General features: G+C 31.4%; 1 protein-coding gene across 4 annotated transcripts; it reads left to right on the plus strand.

The window, feature by feature from the left end:
* Positions 1–23,235, plus strand: LOC111305809 (Protein kinase superfamily protein). Of its 4 annotated transcripts, XM_022903635.2 has the most exons (16): positions 2–180; positions 278–361; positions 1,492–1,632; positions 1,732–1,802; positions 5,432–5,525; positions 9,153–9,230; positions 15,761–15,827; positions 17,397–17,482; positions 17,616–17,666; positions 20,077–20,124; positions 20,396–20,516; positions 20,634–20,814; positions 22,289–22,426; positions 22,519–22,631; positions 22,849–22,920; positions 23,023–23,235. In XM_022903635.2, the coding sequence occupies exons 1-16, from the start codon at positions 25–27 to the stop codon at positions 23,139–23,141; spliced, it is 1,620 nt and encodes a 539-aa protein (XP_022759370.1). In that variant the 5' UTR covers positions 2–24; the 3' UTR covers positions 23,142–23,235. The 4 variants fall into 4 exon arrangements, with proteins under 4 accessions (XP_089606323.1, XP_022759370.1, XP_022759371.1 ...); XM_022903636.2 differs by lacking the exon at positions 22,849–22,920; XM_022903637.2 differs by lacking the exon at positions 9,153–9,230.
* The last annotated feature ends 1,827 nt before the right edge of the window (positions 23,236–25,062 follow it).

Below are 25,062 nucleotides of genomic sequence, written 5' to 3' on the forward strand. Positions count from 1 at the left end.
TATATTCTAAACAAATAGTATCAAATGATAAAACAAATAGTATCAAAGTTTCCGGCGCAAGCCAAGGCCGCATTTTGCCTAATCACAGTCAGCGGCATCTCATATCAAGCCAATTGTCTCTCCTCCTCCGACTCTTCCGTTTTCCAAGGCGTCCTTCGCTCTTCTCGTGCAATCTTCACTGTCCGATTTCTCTCTCTTCCCTCTTAATCTCATGCCTATTTCATTTTTTTTTTTTGTCTTTTTGAAGCTTTGTGATATTGATTTGTTTTTGGTGCAGATTGCAGTCACCGTTGCTGACTATAAGTATTCTTTATATGGGCTGCCAAAGGACTGCGATGAATATCGTCGTCTATTATCTGAGGTTCCATTTTGTTCCATCTTCTCGTCTTGTATGAAATTATTATTGTTATTGTCTTTAAAAGACTTGAAACTCCACCATAATTTATCCTCAAACCATTTGAAAATTAACAAATATTCATGGAAGAGGAATTGCACTAAAATCATTTGCTCATTACTAATCGAATATGATTTTGGTTTTTACTTTTTAGCAACTTCTGAGTAGGGGTGAGGAAAAACCCGAGAGAAAATAGAAAACCAATTTGAAATTGTAATGTTCCGATCGATTTTTGTTTTTGTTTATTCGGTTTAAATTAAGTTTGGATATTAAATGTGTATATTAAGTTCCAAAGATTTTGGATTTAGAAGTGTAAAACTAAAAAAATAAAAAACTGAATCCAATCAAATTATATATTTTTATTAATTTTTATATTATTTTAAATTTTTATAAAATAAAAAAAATAATCTTTTATCAAAATTTTTTTAAATATATTAAAATTTTATATTAAAATAATATATAAAAAACAAAAATTAAATTTAAAAAACTGATAAATTAAATCGAACTGAATCAGTAAAATTTGGTTTGAATCGGATTGTATAAAGGTTTAGATTGGATTTGGATCAAATTTTAAATATTTATAATATTATATAATATCTGAAAAAACTGAACCAAATTGGATTCAATCTGAACCAATATCATTCCTACTTTTGAGAAGTGAATAAAGGAAAGCATATATACGGCGTTTTAGATTTGGAACAATGTCTCCTTGGTTTTTTTTCTCTATTACTGTTAGGCTTTGAGTTGCTTTAAACCCAAGGCAATTTAGGAAATTTAGTTCCTTTAATCGATGCCATCATTTTCAATCGAGTTACCTCATCTTGGAAGAATCTGTTAAAATGCATTTCTTCCCACATGACTGCTTTGATAAATGCATTATATTTAAAGAGCTTTTTTAGTATAAAAAACTACAATAAATTAGGAAAACAAGAAAATATAAATTATTATTCTCAAATATTGTCAAAGAAGCAAAATAAATTTCTTTGTATGAAATTTGAGTATACTCCAAAGGTTGTATAAATAAGCTTCAGCTTTGGCGAATATTTGATCTTACTATGCACATGATACTAAATATATGGTTTTGTGGTGCAAATTAGGTTCATTTGCGCTCAGCTAAGAGAATACTGAAATTATGTGAAACAAATAAAGGTTTTTATGTGAAAGCTGGCCAGTTTGTTTCTTCCCTGCGTCAGGTCCCAAAAGATTATTCGTTGACCCTTTCCTCATTGCAGGATCAGGTATGGTTGATTTCATTCTCTTCTCTGCATATAATGTTATCCAGAAAGAGACACATTTTATAGGTTCTCATTCTAATTTATGTTTCTATGATACTGTAGGCAGTTCCTTGTGATTTTAAGGTCATAAAAGAAGCAATAATCAGCAATCTTGGTCAGGATCTGTCAGAGCTGTAAGTTGCTTTTCTTTAATCATACTTTGGATTTGTATAACTTTTTATATCTTTCCTCAGATTTTCCCATATTCCCTTTGTATGGTTTTGTCCTGAAAATTAATATATCTGTACTAGCCTTCTAGGTGCTGGCATGTAGTCCAGATGGTATACTACCTTCCAGTGTTGTCAAGGTGTATGCCTAGGCACCATGAGCATAGTGCAAATGCCTAATTGGGCAAGGCACCTTAGGTCTCATGCCTTTTATTTAAAATAATTTTTTAGTTGGAAGGGAAAGGAAGGAAAGGAAAATGAAAAAAGGAAGAAAGAAAAAATTGGAAAGAATTTGAGATATTAATGTTTGAAATTACTATATATTTTTATTTAGAACTTTTCTCTTTAATTAACCTTAACTATTTTGTATTATATTAACAATTTAAATAAAAATTGTTGATGATGTAGTTTTCAAAAATAATTAAAGGAAATATTTAACAATTCAAATCATCCTTACTTTTTGTTCGTTTATTTTTTTTTTTAGAAAAAGATAAATGGTTTTGAATAATTAAAACAATATGTAAATGTTGAATTGTGAAGCTTCATAGGGTTGGCATTTGGCAACTTCCCAGCTTAATTTTTAATATCTTTTGTTATTTTTGCTTATTTTGTCTTGTTCTTTTTTCATTGTTGGCATGGGATAATTTCTAGTTCATGGTTCTTTCTTTCTAGTTGCAATAACTTAAAACAAATGGAAATGGAAAAGGATAAAAAAAATGCAAAGGATTAGGGAAAAAGGAAAAAAAGAAGAAAAAAAATCAAAAGAGTCAAAGATATTGGTATTTGAAATTTTAATTATTTTTTATTTGAAACTTTTTCCCTCTAATTGACACTAATTATCTTTTTGACTTCAAGGGGACACCTTAGCAGTTGAAACTTGAGACTCCAACTCTGGCAGTCTTGGCATATGAGTCTTAGGGCAAGAAGGGCAGGATTTATGAGATAGAATAGTAGTACCTTCTATTTTTGAACCCAATACCACGTGAAAAAAAAAAAAAAACTTAGGGTTTTTTTTGATAGATGCTTTTGTTTTTTTCTTTTTAATATCATATTTAGTTTTCTATTAATTTTTACATTTTACCTTTTTCCTTTCAATTCATATTTTATAGAAAAAGAAAAAATTAAAAAAGTAAAAACTTCTATCCATGGAGTCTTAATTGTTTGATAATATATGAACAAATTAAATGACAATTGTTGATGATGATGTGATGGAAAAAAATTGATGAGTATTATATATTTGATATTTTCTTACTTTCTGTTTCTTTCCTTTATAATTTTTCTATTGCACTTAGTTATTTACTTTAAAAGATAATGATTTCAAATAATTAAAAGAATTAATAAAAGAAAAATATTTTAAAGTATAGAAATTTCTCTATTCCATTTATATTTTCAAAAATAAAAAATAATTGCATCCCAAACATAGTTTGAAGGATTTTCTAGTTTAAACAATTAGTACATAGTTCTTACAATCCAACAGAGTTCACGACAGTTTAATTTTGTCTTGCTTTTCATATAGGTTTGTTTTTAGTCTCCAATCCAATCATTTTGTCCACAAGTTAAAAGCGTATAGCTCACTTATCTCTCCATACTCTCTCTCACCTCTTCACTCTTATTTCTTGGACTAATGACTAAGATTAGAAGTGGCAAATGAAACTTGAACCTAAAATTATGTCCGAAAAAGCTTGAAGCCAAACCCCATCAAAGTCGAGTTGACCAAAAAGTTAAAGATCCGGACTTGAAGAACCCCACATCTGTAATGACCTTAACATGGAATAACCCAAATTCAAAGCGATTTGAATATTTATACCACACTCAAACTTAATACTAAAATGATAGAATTTATAATTAAATGATTTTGTACAAAATGCAAAATTTAATTACCCAATTTATTGTAATCTTGTTTTTTTTTCTTCTTTAATCAAAAGTTAAAATTAAAATAAAAATTCCATTCATAACACTTACATAAATGTGTTTCAGCCTTTTACTTTTAATGGTTGAGATATATACTTATCAATATTTGAATTGGACGGCAATACTAATTTAGGAGAGAAGGAATTTTTTTTTCCTATTTGTTGTTCTTTCCAAATGGCATTGTTGGAAAGATGCTTTTGGTTAGGTTTTTTACCTTTGAACTTTTTGAAATTTTTTCATTTTGGCTCAGTCATCAGCCATTTAGCTTGCTACATAGCTTATTTTGTTAAATTTCTGCATTTTCTTTTTTTCTTTTGAGAGAAGAAAAAAGTTAAAAGGTCAATTAATTAATTTAACTTTATATTTGAACTTGATAATTTATTATTATTTATCAATAAATATAAAATATTATAGTGACTATTAGTTTTAAACAAAGTATAATTTAGAGGAAGGTTTTTATTTTAAATCTTATAATTTATAAATATTAAGTTATTTATTTTAATCAAATAGACTTGTTAAGTTATTTTCAAATAATGAAATTTAAAAATTTATAATTGAATATATAAATATTAAGTTATTTATTTTAATAAAAAATACTTGTTAAGTTATTTTCAAATAATGAAATTTAAAAAAAGTATTTTTGAGCATAGAATTAACACTCAAACTCAAGTTCTTAAAATGAAGCTAACCAATCCATGCCATGCCAATAGGTAATATAGCATTTTCATTCTTCATTACTATTTTCTATTCAAATGGTCAAATACTACAATTAGATTAGTAAAATATCTAGTAATTTTAAATCATGATATGTTATAAACTTTAAGCATTAAGATTAGGCTGTTAGACCAATTTGACTCATATTACTCCTTTTGACATTGTGTTACTCTTAGTCTTATATCTTTTTCAATATTCCAGTCGAATATTCTTTTTTTCAAATTAAATAATTAACACTTTAAGTATTAAATTTAAATTTAGTAATTTGCCCATGTTCTGTTCATTACAATGTGTACAACTGTATCTAAATGTTAACACTTAGAGTTCATTGAATCAATTGTTTTAAATATATGTGTATCTTGATTTTCTACAGTCAATTGTTTTAATTTTCTCAAATTATTTAAATGAATGATATCTACTATTATAATTTTCTTAATAATATATTTGTTGTGACCTTATATTTAGGTTCAACCTCTCCACCTATTAGTAGTTGGTCATATATTGGATGCTTAAATTGGCATCAGAGCCCAAGTTGTTTGCTGCTCACTTGTTAGGGTCTGTTTGTTCAGTTTTTAGTATCTAGCTTACACAACACGTGAGAGGAAGCTTTAAGTGGTGTTTTTCTACATTATTTGAGTTTGGCGCTTGTTATAATCTTATATTGAGGTTGGGCCTCTCCACTTGTTGTCAATTGGTTTCAAGTTGAAATATTTATGCATTTTGTCTTTTAAGGTATGACAAGGCAAGCTCTTAAGATATTATAACTATGTAGCTCTTTACTTTTCATAGGTATTTTTGATAGAAATAGTTTAAAAAGTTGACTATGGACCCTAACATCTCATTGTTAGAACCTATAGAATGAAAAGAAAAAAGGAATGCAAAATTCTCTTCATTGGTTATGTTCCTTGGTAAAATCTTGCGTATGAAATACCTGAATTTTCTATTGACTAGAAGATTTGTGTAAATTTTAGATTCATTTGGTTTAATGAGCAACCAATAGCTGCTGCATCCATTGCTCAAGTGCATCATGCAATGTTGAAAGACCATCAAGAAGTAGCAGTTAAGGTTGGTTGGCATTGCTAACTCTTTTGTTGTTTTCTCTTTGTACCATATTGTTTAGTTGTGATTGATGCCTTTGACTTATATCTAGATAGGTGGAGTAAATAGAGAGATTTTTAAAGTGATTCATAGATGTATTCATGGAACCATTCCCTGAGTGGTGGAAAAATCGAACCACTCTAGAAAACCTGCCTAAACCAACGTGGTATCCGACCTAGGTTGATTGAAAAGGTCAATGACCTAAGACACGAAGATACTTGAACCAGAAACACTTGAACACCAAATGACTCAGACTTGAAATAAACCGAACCCAAAGAGACTTTGAACCTAACATTGATCCCATCCAAAATTTGTAATAACTTGAACTCATGACCCTAAATAATCTGACCAAGAAATTACCAAATGATAAACTTGTTTTTTCCTAAATCAAAATTCCAAAATTTGTAAAGCATTACTAAATCTGTGCAATATAAGAACACTATTAACCGATACCCGTTGGCATTGTGTTGGGAATAGTAAATGCTTTGCTGTTAAATTTGTCTGTTCCATCTATATCCCATGTATCTTCTCTTTTTGAGTTTAGCTAGGCTAGTATATCTATTTGTTTATGGGGTTGGACTGGATGCCCCTTCATAGGCAAGTGGAGAACAAATAAAAAATCTCAAATATCCTTGTTTTTTGGCCATAGGAAATCTTAAGCATTGTTTTTTTGCTTCAATAAAGCTTCAACTTCCATTGTATTTATTGAGGCCATATTTTGAGTATTTTTATTGTTGTTGTATACATAGTTTCATTGCATTTATATTTTATTGAGTTAATATTACGAATGGCCACTAAACTGTAGTGAGATGTTTAATGTGGTACTTGAATTTTGAAAATCTCTAATGTGCTATCTGAACTATGAATATGTTAACTAATATGGTACTTAGATGGCTGTTTGGCCGCCACATGTCATCATTTGGAGCCCAGCCCAAAACCTTGAAGTTCATTCTTCTGCATATCTCGAAATCATGTTAAATTTATGCAAAAAGCAATGGCTCCAAATATTTTTACGATGACTTAGCCCAAAACCTTTTTATATATAAACAAGTAAATGATTAAAAGAGTTGTCCTTTGCATCTTGAGCCAACATGTGTCTATATTGTAATGGTATATTATAGTAGGAAGAAAACCTTTGCCACACCTTATGCTGGGATTGCAATACTAGTAGATCTATGCTAAGAAAAAAATGGAAATGGTTTGGAGTAGGTCTAGAAAAAAAGGGTATAGGACAAAGGGTATTTTTTGGAGATGTGCTCGTGTTGGATGCAGAACCCATGGTGCCAATAACCAGTGATCTTGAAGGATAGGCAAGGGAAAATGTGGAGGGTTTCAATAGTAGTTCTGGTGCTGCTGGATTCTTGCACTCTTGGTCTTGGTTTTGGTTTTCCAGATTCTTGATTTGTGGTGGTGGTGCCCTTGTCTCCAATGCAGGTGTTTTGGCATTTCTTGGTAGGGGAAGCAATGGTGGTTAGGGATCTGATAAAAAAACAGAGAAAAAATCAAGGCTGAAACTAGAAAAAAAAAAGGAAAATAGGACAATGAAATTAGAAAAAATGTGGGGAATACATTTAAGTAAAATTAAGGTTAATGTTACAAATGGCCCCTAAACTATAGTGAAATTTTTAATGTGATACCTAAACTATGAATTTGTTAATTAATGTGGTACTTGGAGGGTTATTTGTGCGCCATTTGTCATCATGTGGAGTTAGTCATGTTAGGGGTGAATACCACATCAATTATCAAATTCATAGTTTAGTTATCACATTAGACGTTTTTAAAGTTTAGATACCACATTAAATATTCCGCTATAATTCATGGGCCATTCATAACATTAACCTGTTACTTATAAAAGAATATGAATTCATTGTTGCTTACATGTTCACTTGTGGCAGAAAAGACCATATGCGTGCTTGTTCTTGCCATTAATTTAATAAAATAAGATGTTATGTCATATCATTGTAAGATATGATCTATACTATTATATAATGAGTGACTGAGTTCGTGTAACAAGTTAACAAGACACCAACTTGGTTGATAAAATTACTTACAAACCTAATAAAGTTATGATATTAAATTAAGGGCAAATATGTTGTGTCACAGTTTTTTTTTTTTTTTTTCAAATCATTAGCAAGTTAATAAAACTTACCATTTTGTTATTTTAAAGAAAAATTAAAATAATGATATTAATATGTCAAATCATCAATTTGGCAGCAAGAATAACTCTTAGGTTCTTTGTCATTGACACGTTAATGCACATAAAGATAAATTGACTGTGTTACTAATTTTACTTGTTTTAATTGAAAAATTGAAGTATGGTGGATTAGATGTTAAAATTTTGAGCAGAGGAAAATTGAACGTTTTGACAAAGTAGAGGGACTGGTCATGTACTTTTACCTTTTATTTACCTTGGGGAGCCAACTAAAATATGTAGTGATAGGTGTTTGACAATTGCTCATTAACATAGTAATAGTTTAAAATAGAAGCATGATTTGGACTTTGAAATTCTTCAAATTAGCAATCAAGAAAGAGCTTACCTTCAATATTAATTGAGGGCCTACACTTGAAGATTACCAGTTGTTATTGTTACTTTTCCTTGCCAAATGGATCATGTTAGTATCCCATCATGATTTAAAGAGAAAAATTTTATTGAGCAGAAGATGCATTGACAGTTGCATTGTTAGGGTGGAGTTTGTTGGCAATGACACCATACCATAAAGAGAAAATAAGTCATACGAGAAAAAGGGTTGCATAGAAAAATGGAGAAACCTAAAATGTACTGGCTACCTAAATTATTTTTGCTAGAGTAATTCCTTAACCAATGAGGATACTTGTTTGTGCTTCTGTAATTTCAGCCCCTTAAATATTTTTGCAAGAGCTACAGAAGAACTATTTTAAATGTAAAAAAGGTATTTATAATGTTAATTGAATAAAAAAAGATTTTTAAGTCTTGAGTTAGTTTGGTTTTAAAACATTACTTGCTATATTAAAAGGACTGTGGTAGATGAATTGTAAATATTGTTGTTTGGTATTGGAAAAGATTTCCAAGAAAGTATGGAGGGACCATGTTCTCTCTTAAGTTAGTAGTTGGAGCTCTTAAGTTAGTTGGAGCTCCAAGAAAGTATGGAGGGACCATGTACTACCATACAGAAGATAGATGCAGATGGAAATTTTTTTTGGAAAGCAAGTCTTCCAATCCTTTTCTGAATAGTACATTTTCCATGCTCTCTAAGATTAAAAGGAAAATGGGGAATTTATTTTCTTTGCTTACCATATTTGGTATCGAACCAATACACTGAACTCATGAAAACCTACTTAAAAGTAAACTTGCATAGAAGTCTGTAAAACAAATATATTTCATTTTTCATCATTATGTTATTTATTACTTTAATTTTGTTCATTCATCAAAAACTAAAGGAAAGAAACCATTTTTTTATTATTATTTATTATTTTTTTAATTGTTTATTCCCTTTGTTTTTGCTTCTTTCTAAGTTTTAGTGTGATGCTTGTTGAATACCATTTGATTCATTAAAGATTTTTCATATGGTTTGTAAGTATTTGACAACAAAATGCTTGTTCTTTTATGGAGAATAGGTGCAATACCCTGGATTAGAGAAGAAAATGAAGTTAGACACGAGAATGATGTATTTCCTCTCAGAATTCGTTGCATGGGTACACTTAATTTCTTAATTGTTCTTAATATTTGTCAAATGATATCAATTTTGTTTTTCTATGATTTAAGATTGTTTTTGTCATGTTCAGTCATTTCTGTGGATTTTGGTTAAGCTATTGGATAAATTCTTGTAATTTTTTGCAATGTAGTTGTGACATTCTTTTTCATCTTTATCGATGCCACTGAGATCTTTTCTGTGGTTAACATACTTAGGAGGTTACTGTATTATTGATGAAAAGTGTATTGTAATCCCTTGGCCCTAATTTTGAGTAAATTAATCATGATGTGCAACTTTTTGTTGACAAATTGTGGATGTGGAATATAAAAATATTCTTTTGCTGACATGAAATTTTAACTGAAAACTAAAAAGAGAAGAAATTTTCCATGTCAACAAAAAAATTTTCTACATTCCACATCCTCAATTTGTGAGCTAAAAGTTACACATTAGTGATTTGTCATTATCGCATCAGCATAGATAACAAATCCTCAATTCCTCTTTTATAGTGTTATCAGTTGTCCTTAATTACTCACAAGTATGAAAGTACAAAAAAATTAAATTACTCAAAATTGGAATAAAGGGACTGAAATACACTTTTTGGCCAGAACAAGAACCTCCTAGGTACTTTAACCTCTTTTCTGCAGCACCTTGATAATATCATGCTTTCACTAGATTCTTTTTATATTGCCACACGGCTACAATAGGTTTGCTTATTATTGTCCATGAATTTTGAAGTACCATGAAGGGTTTACTCTACATGGTGAAGATGATAGCATTTGCAGAAGTTCCCAATGGCATGTTAAAGTTGGTTTGTGATCAAGAAGGTATTCTTCATTGAAGTAAGTTATGAGTGAACCATTAGAGGCCTAAAAAGGAGGCATATGCTGTAAGCCTAGGAGTTCACTTGGGGTAGTTGAGGTGATTTAGAGACAAAATGCCCCTTGAGCTTGATCCTCATAGATGTAACCTATACTTAAGCACTATATGTAATTTTAAGTTTGTGCCCAAGCTTGGAGGTGGCAAAATAAACCTGAAGCCAAATACCTGCTTGAACTAACTTTGTTGAAAACTTAAAGAACAATTGTCCTTGTTTCTTCTTATACTTTTTAGAATGAAGGAGTACAACAAATAAATAGGAACAGTGAAGTTCTTTATTAAGAAACAACTTACATGAAACAGAAAAACAAAAAATAATAAAAGGAAGGAGAAACAAATCCCTAAAAACTTGACAATCAGAATAATTAACTAAATCAGAAGAATAAATGAGAAATATTCCCAAAATAAATTAGGAAATCAAGCTGCACTAATGTAGAAGAATCAGATCTGCACTAATGTAGGAGAATCAGATTTCTACACTCCCCTTCAAGCTGGGTTATGAATGTTAATCACACCCAGCTTGGATTTCAATCCGTCAAAGATGCTTCTAGGAAGAGTTTTAGTCAGAATATCTGCAATTTGAGAACTTGTAGGGGTATAGGCCAGTTTGACCGATTCATTTTCTATCTTTTTCTTTATGAAATGTTGATCCAGCTCTATGTGCTTGGTCCTATCATGATAAACAGGATATTTGGCAGTATTTATAGTAGTTTTATTGTCACAAAACAGCGTCATAGATGTCATAGTCTTAACTTTTAATTCTCCAAGTAACCTCATTAGCCAAATTCCTTCACAAATACCATGGGACATTGCTCTAAAATTCAGCCTCAGCACTGCTCCTAGCTACAACAAATTGCTTTTTACTTCTCCAAGTGACCAAATTGCCCCAAACATAAGTGCAATATCTAGTAATGGACCTTCTATCTGTTACTGATTCAGCCTAGTCAGCATCTGTGTACACCTTAATTGCCCTGTCCATTGACTTCTTAAAGTATAGACTTTCACTGGGACTCTTCTTTAAGTACTGTAGGATGCGATGAACAGCCTTGAGGTGTTCCCTGGGTGGATTATTCATGTGTCTGCTCACCATCCCTACTGCAAACCCAATATCTGGTCGTGTGTGGGATAGGTAAATAAGCTTCCCAACTAGTCTTTGGTGTCGCCCTTTGTTCGTGAGAGAGCTTCCATCTTCACTTCCAGTTTTATTAGTTGAGTCCATGGGTGTATTAGCAGGTTTGCATCCAATCATGCGGTTTCTTTGAGTAAATCAAGTACATACTTTACGTTGAGACACTGATATTTCATTTTTAGACCGAGTCACTTCTATCCCAAGGGAATATTTAAGGAAACCCAAGTCGTTTATTTCAAACTCCTTTGCAAGGAGTTTATTCAAATCATCTATTCCTTTCTTTTGGTCTCCATTGATTATGATATCATTCACATAAACAATAAGAATGACTCTTTTTCCTTCATTAGTGAACTTAACAAACATAGTATGATCAAATTGACATTGAAGGAATCCTTATCTCGTCGCTGCCTTGGTTAACCGTACAAACCAAGCCTAAGGAGACGGTTTAAGTCCGTACAAAGACTTCTGGAGTTTGCACACTTTGCCCATGTTGTCCTGCCTTTTGAAACCAAGAGGAATTTTTATTTAGACATCCTCCTCCAAGTCACCATTTAAGAATGCATTTTTGTTGTTAAGTTGGTGGAGAGGCCAATCCAAGTTGGCTGCTAGTGATAATAGAACACTGATTGAATTGAGTTTGGATACTGGAGCAAATGTCTTGTCATAGTCTATCCCATAGGATTGAGTGAACCCTTTCGTAACAAGTCTAGCTTTGAACCTATTTATGCTTCCATTTGCATTGTGTTTTATTGTGAAGATCCATTTACATCCAACCAGGTTTTTCCCTTTGGGCAAATCTAAAATTTCCCATGTCCCATTCTTCTCTAGTGCATTGATTTCTTCAAGAACTGCTGCCTTCCAATCTAGTTCATTGAGGGCTTGCTGAATATTTTTTGGAATTTGCACATTGTCAAGGTTAGTAGTAAAGGCTTGAAAGTTTGGATTTAACCTTTCATATGAGATGTACTTGCAGATAGGTTAGCGGGTTTATGATCTCACACCTTTTCTTAATGCAATAGGAATGTCAAGGTCATCAGCTAGCTCACAAGTGTCTGTTTCACATTCAATAGGGACATTACCTGTGTTAGTTTCAGGTTCTTAGAGACTCGGATTAGGTTGATTTTTAGTGCGTGGCTGTGTATAGTTTGTCCACTTCTTCCTGCGGTTTTTGCTTCCTTTAATAGACTATTAGTTCTTTTGTTTTTTCTTGCATAACCTTAGAGTTTGAAGAGTCAACAGTTGTTTGAGCAGGTTGGGTTTCGAAAATTGCATGGCTGATTAGTTGGGTAGGTTGAGAATCTGGTTTTGAATGGGCTGGTTGGGAAATTGGCAAGTCAACAGCTAAAAATTGATATTTCTAAGTAGTATTCTCCCTTTGAATATCATTTGTGCTATAGCATGGAAGATTCTCAAAAAAGGTTTAGAGTTATAGAATTTTTTTGTGATGGGTGACTAACATCTATAGCCCTTTTTAAGGCTTTGGGATCAAGCTTGCTACGGTATTGTTGGCTAAAATGAACAAAAGCAATGCAGCCAAAAAGTTTGATGGGAATGGAAGAGATCAACCGAGTTTGTAGGTAAGAAGCAAGGAGAGTTTGACAAGGTGTTTTAAAGCCAAGAACTTGAGAAGGTGTTCGGTTAACCAAATAAGTTGCAGTGAGGACAACTTTTCCCCAAAAATGTTTAGGCACATTGGAAGTCAACAAGAGGGATCTAGTCACTTCTATCAAATGTCTGTTTTTGCATGTGGCAACCCCATTTTGCTGTGGAGTGTCAACGCAAGAGCTTTGATGGATAATGCCATGATTTGTGAGATAAGGGCTGAGAATAGAGTTGAAGTATTCCCTTCCATTGTCAGTTTTTAAGACTTGGATTTTGGCTTGGAATTGGATTTGTACCATGCTATTAAAGTTTTGAAAGATTTGGCTAACCTCAGATTTTTCTTTCATAAGGAATACCCAAGGGAGTCGAGTATGATCATTGATGAATGTAACAAACCACTTAGAACCTGTGATATTGTTAACTCTTGACGGTCCCTAAATGTCACTGTGAATCATTAAGCAAGGTTGAGATGATTTATAGGAAAGGCTAGGAGAGGTATTTTGAGTGTGCTTGGAGAGTTGACAAATTTCACACTAAAAATCTTTAAAGATGTTATTGAATAATGAGGGAAATAGCCTTTTTAGGTATGAAATATTTGGATGTCCTAATCTATAATGCCATAACATGATATGGTCATCCTTACTCATACTAGAGGCTAAGGCTGTACAAGAGTTTTGTGGACTCTCAAGTGCATCATCTTGAAGAAGGTAGAGCCCTGCACACATCCTAGCACTGCCAATAATCCTCCTTGAGCCCAATTTTTGAAATTCACATAAGTTGGGAAAAAAATTTAGTGACACAACATCTATCCTTCATAAGTTTACTGATGGAAAGTAGATTACAGCTTAAATTAGGGACATGGAGGACAGAGTCAACTGTTATGTCTTTCGAAAGTATAATAGAACCTGTTCCTGCCATCTTTGAGAGAGAGCCATAAGCAATTTTTATAGCAAAACTATCCTAGCAAGGTCTATATGTGTTGAATAAGGATGCATCTCCAGTCATGTGATCTGACGCTCCTGAATCAATAATCCAAAATTGTGTATTTCCCTGTTGAACAATTAACGCGTTTAGGAAATTACTTTTTGTGCTAGTAAACTAGTTCCAAAGGTTGCAGACTTGTTTTGAAGGGTTTGTTGGAGCATCATCTCTTTGTGACTTTTCTCATGCTATACCTCTATAGAAGAAGAGTTCTTACTCTTGCTAGCCATAACAAAAACTCGTGTGGCTATAGTCTAAAGGTTCAAGCCGACTTGCTTTAATACCATGTTGAAAACTTAAAGAACAATTGTCCTTATTTCTTCTTATTCTTTTTAGAATGAAGGAGTACATCAAATAAATAGGAATGGTGAAGTTCCTTATTAAGAAACAACTTACATAAAACAAAAACATAAAAAATAATAAAAGGAAGGAGAAACAAATCCCTAAAAACTTGACAATCAGAATAATTAACTAAATCAGAAGAATAAATGAGAAATATTCCCAAACTAAATTGGGTAATCAAGCTGTACTAATGTAGAAAAATCAGATCTGCACTAATGTAGGAGAATTAGATTTCTACAAACTTCAATTCCAACTTGATCTAATCCCATCCGATTTGGAAAAAAAATCAAAGTCTAAGACAACTTGAACCTGAAAATACCCAACTCAAAATAACATGAACATGAAACATCCTAAACCCATAATGGCCCAAACTCAATACCAAAATCTCTATATCTATAATTTAATGACTTTGTACATAATGCAAAATTACCAAGAGTAGAACTTTTTTTCTTCTTTAATCAAAAGTTAATCTTTTTTTTTTAAAATAATATTCATTATAATATAGTTATATAAAATATATTCAACCTTTCGAAGGCTAAGATCTATACTTTTCAATCTTTTAATGGTTGCCATGCTACTCTAAAATATGACTAAAATATGACTAAAATATGCTAAATAGAAAATTATTGTCCATTTTAGAATTTAATTTTTATCCCATTTTATTGGTTGGATAGCCGGATAGGGAATATAGCTTTTATTTTTGCATAAATATTTTATCAATTTTCAATTTTTTCTTGTTCAATTTATATTAAAAATATTAAATTAAATTCATAATATTAACTTAGCATCTCATATAATAAGTCAAATTATTGATGTGATCATAATTTGTGAAAATGGTTACATGAAACACAAAATGACTTGAAAACTGCTCAAACCTGAACCTGAAACGATTCAATCCCGAGATGATCCGAACTCAAGATTGCATGAGGCCAAAGTTGATCTTGCCACTTTTACAAATACCATAATTTACTTGCTAGGGGTTCATCATTGGTGGGATGGAGGCACATGCATGAAGTGTATACCATTGATAAGTGTGGAATGAAATAGTAATGTCTAATGTGGTTGGAAAGAGTAGCAAGAGAAAGTAGAGAGGGAAGTAAAAAAACAACTGACATTTTGATATTCCTCAAATGAAGAATATTGAGGTGGAAAGGGTTGGTCTTCAACCAGATAAGTATTTGCTTGACATGTTCTAAACAATTAAACAAATTGGTCTGGACAGATGGTGATATTTGTGTCCATGTGAAAGGTAAGGAAGATATTGTACTCGTGGTTGGTTTTAATCGAGCTGACCAGACTTAATACTCTAAATATTCCAATAGACAGAATAAAGAAGAAGGTTGGGTCTGACAAGCAATTCTTGAATAATCTTATCAATAGCTTTGCTTTCCAATTTAAATGATTCTTGCAGTGTGTACCACTTAGGAGTTGTGATACCTGTCTTTTTTACTCCAAATTTGGTTTCTGGAACATTAAGCTGATCTAATTTAGATGTCTTTATTTTGTTCCCTCTTCACCTTATGTTTTCATTTTTAAAATTTGATAACATATTATAGTCATGTTAGATTGCCTAATCTTCTCCTTTTCTCTCTGCATTACAGCTGTTTCCTGAATATAGGTTTCGGTGGCTGGTCTCAGAATTCACTGAGGCAGTTTCTCTGGAGCTTGGTGAGTTATACAGCTCTCTTTGACAGTCATGTTATACCTGTTGTGAGTTTGTGCTTCGGTTTTATATATAATGGCCAGTTATGATCATCAATCAAGATGGGCATGTATTGTGCGCCCGTAGTCTTGATGTTTCTTGGTTTGGTATTGTTCAGTGTGTTTTTCTTAAATATGCACATATCGATGAAATTCAAAATTCTCATATTTATATTCTTGTCCTTTTCATATTTGAGTTTTATGCCTTCATTATCCTAATAAGGGTTTGAATATGGTCAAAAGGTTTAATAAAATGAAAACATTTTTTGAAATCATAATACTTGCAAAATAGTATTTTTATGTGACTGGGGTTTAGTGCTAGGCAGGCTGATTAGAACAAGCATTCTCAAACAGTAACATGTGAAGCAATAATCTAAAAGTATCAGTCTAGTTCTCCAAACTCTCAAAAATTCAAATCTTAACAATTCAAAGTACAAATATATCAATAATTCATCAATCAAAGCCTCCTAGAAACTGAAATAACCTAGGTATTTATAGCCAAATCCTAAGGTTCGGTAGAAATGCTGAATGTAAAATATAAACTTAACCATTCTATCAGACTTCTGTTGTTTATTTGCTTCTATGGTGGTAAGAACGTCTTTTTATTTAGGAAGCAGGACATGTTTTACTTTGTCTTTAAGATGTAATCAGAATTTTCTTGTTTTATCGGTATTCATTTTAGTTCTGTCAGAATTCTATCAGAATTTACTGTTTTTGCCTGAAACTTCTATTTGCAATTGGCTTTATCGAATATTTGTGAAAATGGGGTCTTGTATGATCATTTCCAGTATGTTGTGGTCTATTTCCTTCTCTATCCGATTGGTTATGCATTTTCCTTTTATTAAAAAAAAAGAAAGAAAAAAGGAGACCCAATTACAAAATGATTGCCAAGGAAGAAAAACTTTGAATTGTTAAGCTTGTGAAAGCAACTCTTCAACAGAATTGCTACTTCTTGATGCATTGGTTGGACATATTATGTGTGCTTCAACAAAAAACAAGGTGACATTTGACAAAAAGTTATAGAAAATGGAATAATATGTTCTTTTTATTTTTCAAGATTTATGTTTTCAATAAATGGGATAATGTGATTAGAGATAGAGATAAGGTGAAAATGATGATGGCAGTGAGTAAGATCACTTAGAGTGTGTTATTCTTTCAGAAATGAAGAATGACTTGTTGAAATTCTTTTCTGGTTATTGTTAGTTCATAATTTTTTTTTTCTTTGGAAGGCATTATTGGTTTATAATTTCATTTGGCAATTTAACTCGCATTAAAATATTATAACACCTGCAAGGGTATTTTAGTGATTTTTATTTCCCAAACTATTGTTTCGGTTCTGTATCATGGTTAACCTCAGGGGCTTTTGTGTAATTTACTCAAAGATTTATATTGGAAATGACAGACCCAGATATAAGCAGATATCCTTCTTTCATTTTAGTTTCAACTTTAGAAACTCAAGCAATGTAGAAGTAACCTTTGAGTTGCTTACTTTAATGGCTGCAATATTTATTGGTTTTTCCCTCTATGTGTCCACAGATTTTATTCAAGAGGCAAGAAACTCTGAGACAATGGCCAACAACTTTAAAAACAACAAAATTGTTAGAGTACCTCCTATATTTTGGGTATAACATAGTTATTCTGCTCTTCATTTTTCTAGTTTTCCATTTATTAAATAAATTGAGTATTTCATGTTTCTAAACTTGGTGGGAACATGCAAAATGCTTGGATTATACAAGATCTATTTCCACTCTTCAGGGTTTGACAACAAAGCAAATTCTCACAATGCAGTTCTGCCGTGGACACAAGGTAGGGGCAAGCAGCTGATTAATCTGTTTTATATTTTTTAACATATTGATTTGTCAACTTTAGGAGGTTTGTTTAACTCCTTACCTTTGCAATATCTCCAACTCTTTGAAGTTAGATGGCTGGTAACTGATGCTATATATTCTATAGTCTGTTTTAATTTTTTAGCAAAAATTTGTACATTAATTGTTTTCTTTAAGTTGATATAGTATGACATTATACTTGAATTTATGAAATTTAAATTATAACATGTGCAAAAATATATGCTTCCTCCTCATGGGTTGATTGTCTTTCCATGAGCCAACCTGAGGTGTAACTAAACTTCATCATTTTTTTCTTGGAGTCAACTGAAAAACAATCAAAGTCATGAAATAAAAGTGTCTATTCTTTTTTATTTTTGACCATCCTTTATATTATGTATCTTTTTATTACTTTTACTTTACTGGATTATGTGACTATTATACATATCCCTGTTAAGACAAACTATACATATCCCTGTTAAGACAAACTTGCACTAAAACTGTTGGCGATGATGCAGGCTAGAGATTGTGGCTTTATGGCAATGAGACAAAGCAAGTAATAATTAGATGCTGGCTTTGAAAAGCAGCTTAGGTTAGTTTGCTAAGGAAAGATTAAGCTATGTTCAACTTGAGAAAGAACTGCTAGCTGGAGGATTAATCAAATGAAATAGAAATTACTAGCATCATCCTGTAGCTACTAAGCATGAAATCTTAGAGGCATGCATCAAATATTGAAGGACTATATTATGGTAACAAACACCATGATGGCTGAGATATCATCATTCTTTACTTCAAAGATGTTGCCAAGTTTTTACATTGTGGTTTCCAGCATTTACACAGGAACAAGGCAATTCCTTAACTTTCATGCAGAATTATGGGGTGATTGAATCGCAGTTCAACCTAAAGGTTATGTGAGTAACAACTGAAGGTGTTAAGTAAGCTTTTATACCACTTAAGCTTGCAATATGGAAGTAAGATGAGATTCTTGGTCCATCTCATCCTTCGCCCTATTTAATCATGGGTCCTTATCACATAGGACATCAATTTCCTTAAAAATCTATAATTAACAAGTGGATAATTGATCAACTTGTACCTGTTATTGGATGTTGTGTTACATTGGAGAGTGTTTGCTTTGTTTAGTTTGATGCACGCACTCATTTAAATGTGCAAGTAGTAATATATGTAGTATCTGCTTGGAAAAGGAAGAGCAGTAAAAGCAAATGGTTTCAAATGCATTAGAAACTTTTAGTTGACCAAACATTTATTGTTGGATCTCATTCTCCCATGTGATGTCGAAAAGCAATTTGTAGGCTTTAACACTTGTAAGTCTTTTCATTGAACAACTCTAAAACTTTTCTTTTTGAAAATAAACTCTCTTGTTTTCTCTGCCTTATCTTCAAACCAGATCTCTACTTAGTAGGGTTCAATTTGTCAACTTCCTGTCATTGGAGCCACATACTTTGGAATATGATTTTGGTTAGGGGGATGGAACAGTAGTTTAGATGCGATTCTATACTCCATACACATGGCCTAGATACGCTTGATATTTTGTGCAAATCAGGCTACCTAGTAAGCTTATTAAGAGTTGGATCAATTGTGGCTTTGCTATAGCCTGACCAGTAGCCATAAGTCTATTTTGAGGAGATTGTAAGTTATAGTCACTACTCTGATCTAAAGAGCATTTAAATCTGTCAGAAAGACTGGCATCAGCATGTTGTTGTGGCCAAGGCAAAATAAAATGATCCCTTAACTATAAAATGTATGATATTTTGTTTTGCATAATTTTTTATTATAAATCTTTAACAAACTAGTAAATATTTTTTTAAATATTGTAGTACATACTTCAAACACATTAATCAAGAACTCAAGCCAGTAGCTCTTTGAAAGAGAGCCAAATTTACTATTCTTTTCTCTTGACCTTCCCAAGATAGCATCACTACTTGAATAATGAAAGCAAGATAAACAGTTCTATACTGATTACTTTGTTTGTGGGGGTAGGAAGAAAGAAGATATTTGTTGAATTAAATACCTGTGGATGCCATATCAATGGGGATAGTGATTTTGGAATGTTTATTGTAACTGGTTTGATGGGAATTTAACAAAATTTACTCTTTGATCCTTGACAAAAGTTGACATTCGGTGCAAATTGTGTGCGCTTCAAATAAATCAACCTCTAAACTATTGGGTAAACCTTTTAATGATAATAAATTTCAAATGTGAGGTTACTAATTTTAGAAATTACTTCTGGCATGGCCTGCTGATTGCTGAACATGTTTTCCTCATTCATACAGCTAACTATGGTACATTGGCTTATGTTGCCCTTGTATCATGTGTATATTATGCTTTTGACTTGAAAATAATGTACCATTAACTGGAAGTTCCATATCTTTCAGGTTGATGATGTTGAATTTCTGAAAGGAATGAAGATAAATCCAGAGAAGGTTTGTTTTCTTTTTTTGAGAAATATTTCTAAAATTTTGTTATGACAGATGATGAGTTTTCTGCTGTTGCAATTATTGGTGCATATTGTGTTAAATTTTGGATAATACTGTCTTATGAGGTAGGTGAGTAAACCCAGTGTAGCAATTTTTTTTGTTGATGTTGGAGCATGTACAAACTGGGTTATCTTTAATGGCTACATGCATGTTTCATTCTATTGCACTGAAGTAAATCCACTTTCTCAGGGTTGCCTTCATTTGGTTTGTTTTGAAGGTTGCAAAGGTGTTGGTGGAAGTGTTTGCAGAAATGATATTCATTCATGGTTTCTTGCATGGAGATCCTCACCCTGGTAACATATTGGTTTCTCCCGAAGGTCCGGGTGGCTTTTCTTTGGGTATGTCCTGATTGTTTACTTAAGATCTATTATTTTCTAAGAACTAAGATAAACATTACTAATCATGCAAAGATGGATGTGGAAATTACCTTTATGATGAGATGATTAAACATGCAGTTCTTCTGGACCATGGAATCTGTAAAAAATTGGATGAAGAGTTCAGGCTGGAATATTGTCAGCTTTGGAAGGCTTTGATTCTTTTAGACTCAAAAAAGATACAGCATTTAGGTGAAAGGTTTGGTGTTGGGAAGTACTCCAGATACCTTCCCATCATTTTCTCTGGAAGAACTATCGATAGGTGATCTACTTTTTTTTTTTGTTCCTTTTCTAATTTCTGTTCTTGAATCTTGCTATTTGTCAGGGATTGTTAATTATAGAAACATTAAGTAGAATGCTTTAAAGGTGTTCCATTAAGAATTTGAAGTAAAATCAGTACTGGAAAAAGTTTATAATTTTGCACCAGGTTCTTAAATCTTAAAGATAGAATTCTCTACTTTTATGGTAACACTTAGCAAATGTCACTGTCAAGATTACTATACTTCATATGATATTGGATATCATAGATTTATTCATCAGGGTGGCCTTGTTTCAAAGATAAATAGATAGGACATCATTGGGAGATTTATAATTATTTCCAATTCCCCACCCCTTATGCAGGACTGTCTACTAACGAAAATTATTGGTTTATCGCACCACAAGCTAGCCTGTTCCAAAAGATCTATCTTTATCTCCTACTTTGATCCCCCATAAAAAAAATTTCATGCTAAGATGTAATCCACTTGTCAAGACTTGATTATTTGAAGAAATTCATAGTTATGTAGTTTTAAATTTAGGGATAAAGAAATTGTAGATCACCTTTATGTCCTGTTATTCTATAGAAAGTTGAAGCAGTTGGCAATAATTAGAGTTATAATGCATAGAGAAAGGTCCCTTTATGTTTTTTGTAGAATTACTTAAGAGCGCAAGGAGAACTTTAGAAGGTTTATGGCACTCAATTCTTTTAAGACTTATTTACTGTGTTTTCTCCTGCCCATAATCTATAATTTGTTCACTATGATTGATATTTCAGGTTCCTAGCTGTGTATTACTATCAGTAAAAGTAATGCAGTAACATGCTTAAATGTCTAGTCTTTTACTGTCTTTCCTCTTCTCTAATCCGAAGCCTTACCTAGCCCTCTTGTCACCTCTTTACCATTGTAATTGAAACTCAAGTGTTGCGTCTGCAAATCAAGGCATCCTCTGATCTTCATTGATTTTTCTTGCTATGATTCATGTTGTTCTTCCCAACTTTTATTTATTTTTTTACTTATTTGCTGCTCGTTAAGGTGAAAATGAGGAACCACTTTCTGGTTTAATTGTTAGTCTGAGGCAAGAAAGCACAATCTTGAAAGTGACCCTCTAAGTTAGATGAAGTACAGCTTTAATGACATGTCTCAAGTAATTCCTATCAGCACTAGTTCTTGTTTGTGTACAATTATCGGTGACTTTCTTTAAGAGAGACTCTGGTTTGTAAGAGTTCAACATGCCAAGTTAATTCTATTCACTTCCTATTTGCATGGACCATTAGAATCATACATCTGTGTCTGTAGGTTGATACCTGAAGCATTTCGCCTGATACGTTGATGCATCTTTTCATTTTTTTTTTTTTGTGTTACTGTTTTCGGAGAGGAGTGGACCAAAGAGAGATTGAGAGTTTCAATTTAGTGACCCTTTATGATATATTAATAACAATGATATCAATCTAATTGCCACTTTTGTAATCTGATTGGCAGTAAATCTGGCCTTGGGAAGGGAATGTTGGTTGAAGAGCAAAAGAAGCTGAAACAAGATTTGAAGACTCTAAAGATGGAGGACATATCTTTGTTTATGGAATCTCTGCCTTCTAACTTTCTCACAATATTGCGTGCAGAGTAAGATAAATTCAGTTGTTTATTTGGAGTTCAATAGCTCCTAATCTTCTTCTTTTTTTATTTTTTGTTGTTTTTCGTCTTTTCTTTTTCAGTGAATTACTGAGATCTTTAATTAGCAAGCTCGGGGCTTCAAAACGGGTGAGGCTGCTAACGTATGGCAAATATGCCTCGCTCGGTCTTTCTCCTAAGTTGAATCCTAGCCCTGGTAAATATTTCTTCCAATTTTTAAATCAATCTTAATCTTGCCGAGCGGGCAAGAGCTTCTAATGGAAGTTTCTCCATGTGTAAATCCTTGCGTGTTTGTGCATTTCTGAGCATATGGTGAGAGAAGGATTTAAATTCGTGAACAGTGAACATCGTCCAACTTGGAAGGCTTTGATTTAGCAATTTGACAAATACAATTACTTTTCTTCTGTTTCCAGATTTCAAATTAGCGGTCCTATATACCAAATTGATAGGAAATATACAATATATTCATCTAAGGTTTGCTCTGGGTAAGGGTTTTGTTCTTTTGAATAGTGGATGCATTAGGTAAGGTAATAATAAACTACCTTATGAGGGGTAGCAGAATGATTGAAATGTTTCAATATTTTCAGGGGTAATGGAATTGGTTTTGTGGATGGGGAATTTGAAGCAACATCTCAATAACTTTTACAGAAAGATCAGTGGTGCTGGAAAAGGTCTTTTGACATTGTTATTCAACTTAGAACTGTAGATTTTTATGTATTTTATACACAAAGCTGGTCTAACAAAACTCTATAACATTTTAATTGTAGTTATAATCCTAAACCTTAAAATTCAAACTATAATATTTGTTGCTATTCTTTACAAATCTCGAAATAAATATAATGATTTATATATTCATATCGTGTAAGATTTTGAAATTTATATATTTATATTATATTTTATACAAAAATTACAAGGCATTATTTATATCAAAACAAAAATATAAAATATAAATTTTTAGTTTTGTTAAATTCATATATAATTATTATTAAAATTGAAGTTGTATTATTTTTTTTATTTTTATATTATATTCGTATTGTGTTATTATATCATATTTTAAATTATTAGATTTATCTTGTAATCTTACTTAATAAAACTATCAAATTAACTTAGGCAAACCGTGTATCATGTAACTTTAAATGTTGTAAATCATGAAAAATGTATAAAACCTAATCCGGATAGAAACTCTAATTATGTTGCTTTCTCCTCTTCCACTATCATCTTAAATTTTTTGATGGCCTTCCCTTTCTGCCTCTAGAACCTAATTTTTTATTCCATTCTTCCATCATCAATGAACTTCTCTTTCCAGTGGTAACCTCAAGTTTGGCACTGGATACGGCGAAATTGGTAGACACTACAGACTTAATTGGATTGGATTAAGCTTTGGTACGAAAATTTACTAAGTGATAACTTTCAAATTCAGAGAAATTTCGTAATGAAAATTGGGCAATCTTGAGTCAAATCTTATTATTTTATGAAAATAAACAAAGGTTCAACAAGCGAGAATAATAAGAAAGGGATAGGTGCAGAGACTCAATGGGTATTATTATTTACATTAGCTTCCGAGGAAAATCGAGTTTGTTTGCTGGTTATGCATTCCCAAACCATGACCAGCTAACGTGTTGGTGTTGGCATATTGGAACCTAGATTCTGAATAGGCCCAACATTAGAAGCCAAGAGTCGATTTGGGTTTAAAATATCATGGCCTACAAATTATGTATTTTTTCGTCTATCACATTTTGTTGTATGCTCAAACCCTAACCCTATTTTGTTCCGCTCCAGATATTTGAGAAGACCCAAGTTGATTTTAGACTCAATTGATTGTTTTGTAGAAAATGATTTTTAAAAAATATTTATAGTTTTTGGATTGAAAGTATTTTTTATTGTTTAGGTGAGTTAATGAAAAATATTTTTCATTGTTTGATTATTTTATGAAAAATCTATTTTTTTTCAAAAAATATTAATATAATTATTAAATTATTAAAAATTATTTATTATTAAAATTATTAATATTAAAAAATAATTATATTTTAATAATAATATTTAATATTAAAATATTATGTTAATATAAAAATACTTAAAATAAAACTATTTATTACTTTTTATATTATTTATTAGTATATTAATATATTAATATATATTATAATGTAATATTATTTATTAATATAATATTATTTATAAGTAAAATTATTTTCAAAAGTATTTATAAATAATTATACTCAAAGACAATTTTTTTTCAAAAAATATTTTTCTTATTTCAAATTCATAAGACAATTGCTAAAAATATAATCTTATTTTTCATTAATTAGTAAGTCATATTTCGTTGATAAACCAATTTTTTACTAAACAAATATCTAAAAATATAAAAATAGTTTTTCAAAAGTTAATTTTCGTTAAACAAATGGAACCTTAACTCTGTAGTTTTCCCAATTGTTTAGCTTTGGTAGCCATTTATATGCTCTGACATATGTAAATTTCATTTTTATTTTCATTTTTTTATATTTAATAATTTATATTTATTTTATATAAAATATTAAATTTTATTTATTCATATTATATTTTATATAAAAATTACATATTTTAATTCACATCAATATAAAAATATAAAATATATATATTTAATTTTATAA

Source organism: Durio zibethinus, chromosome 21, assembly GCF_047325235.1.
Source record: "Durio zibethinus cultivar Kanyao isolate XHJ-2024 chromosome 21, ASM4732523v1, whole genome shotgun sequence".
Taxonomy (NCBI): Eukaryota; Viridiplantae; Streptophyta; class Magnoliopsida; order Malvales; family Malvaceae; genus Durio; species Durio zibethinus.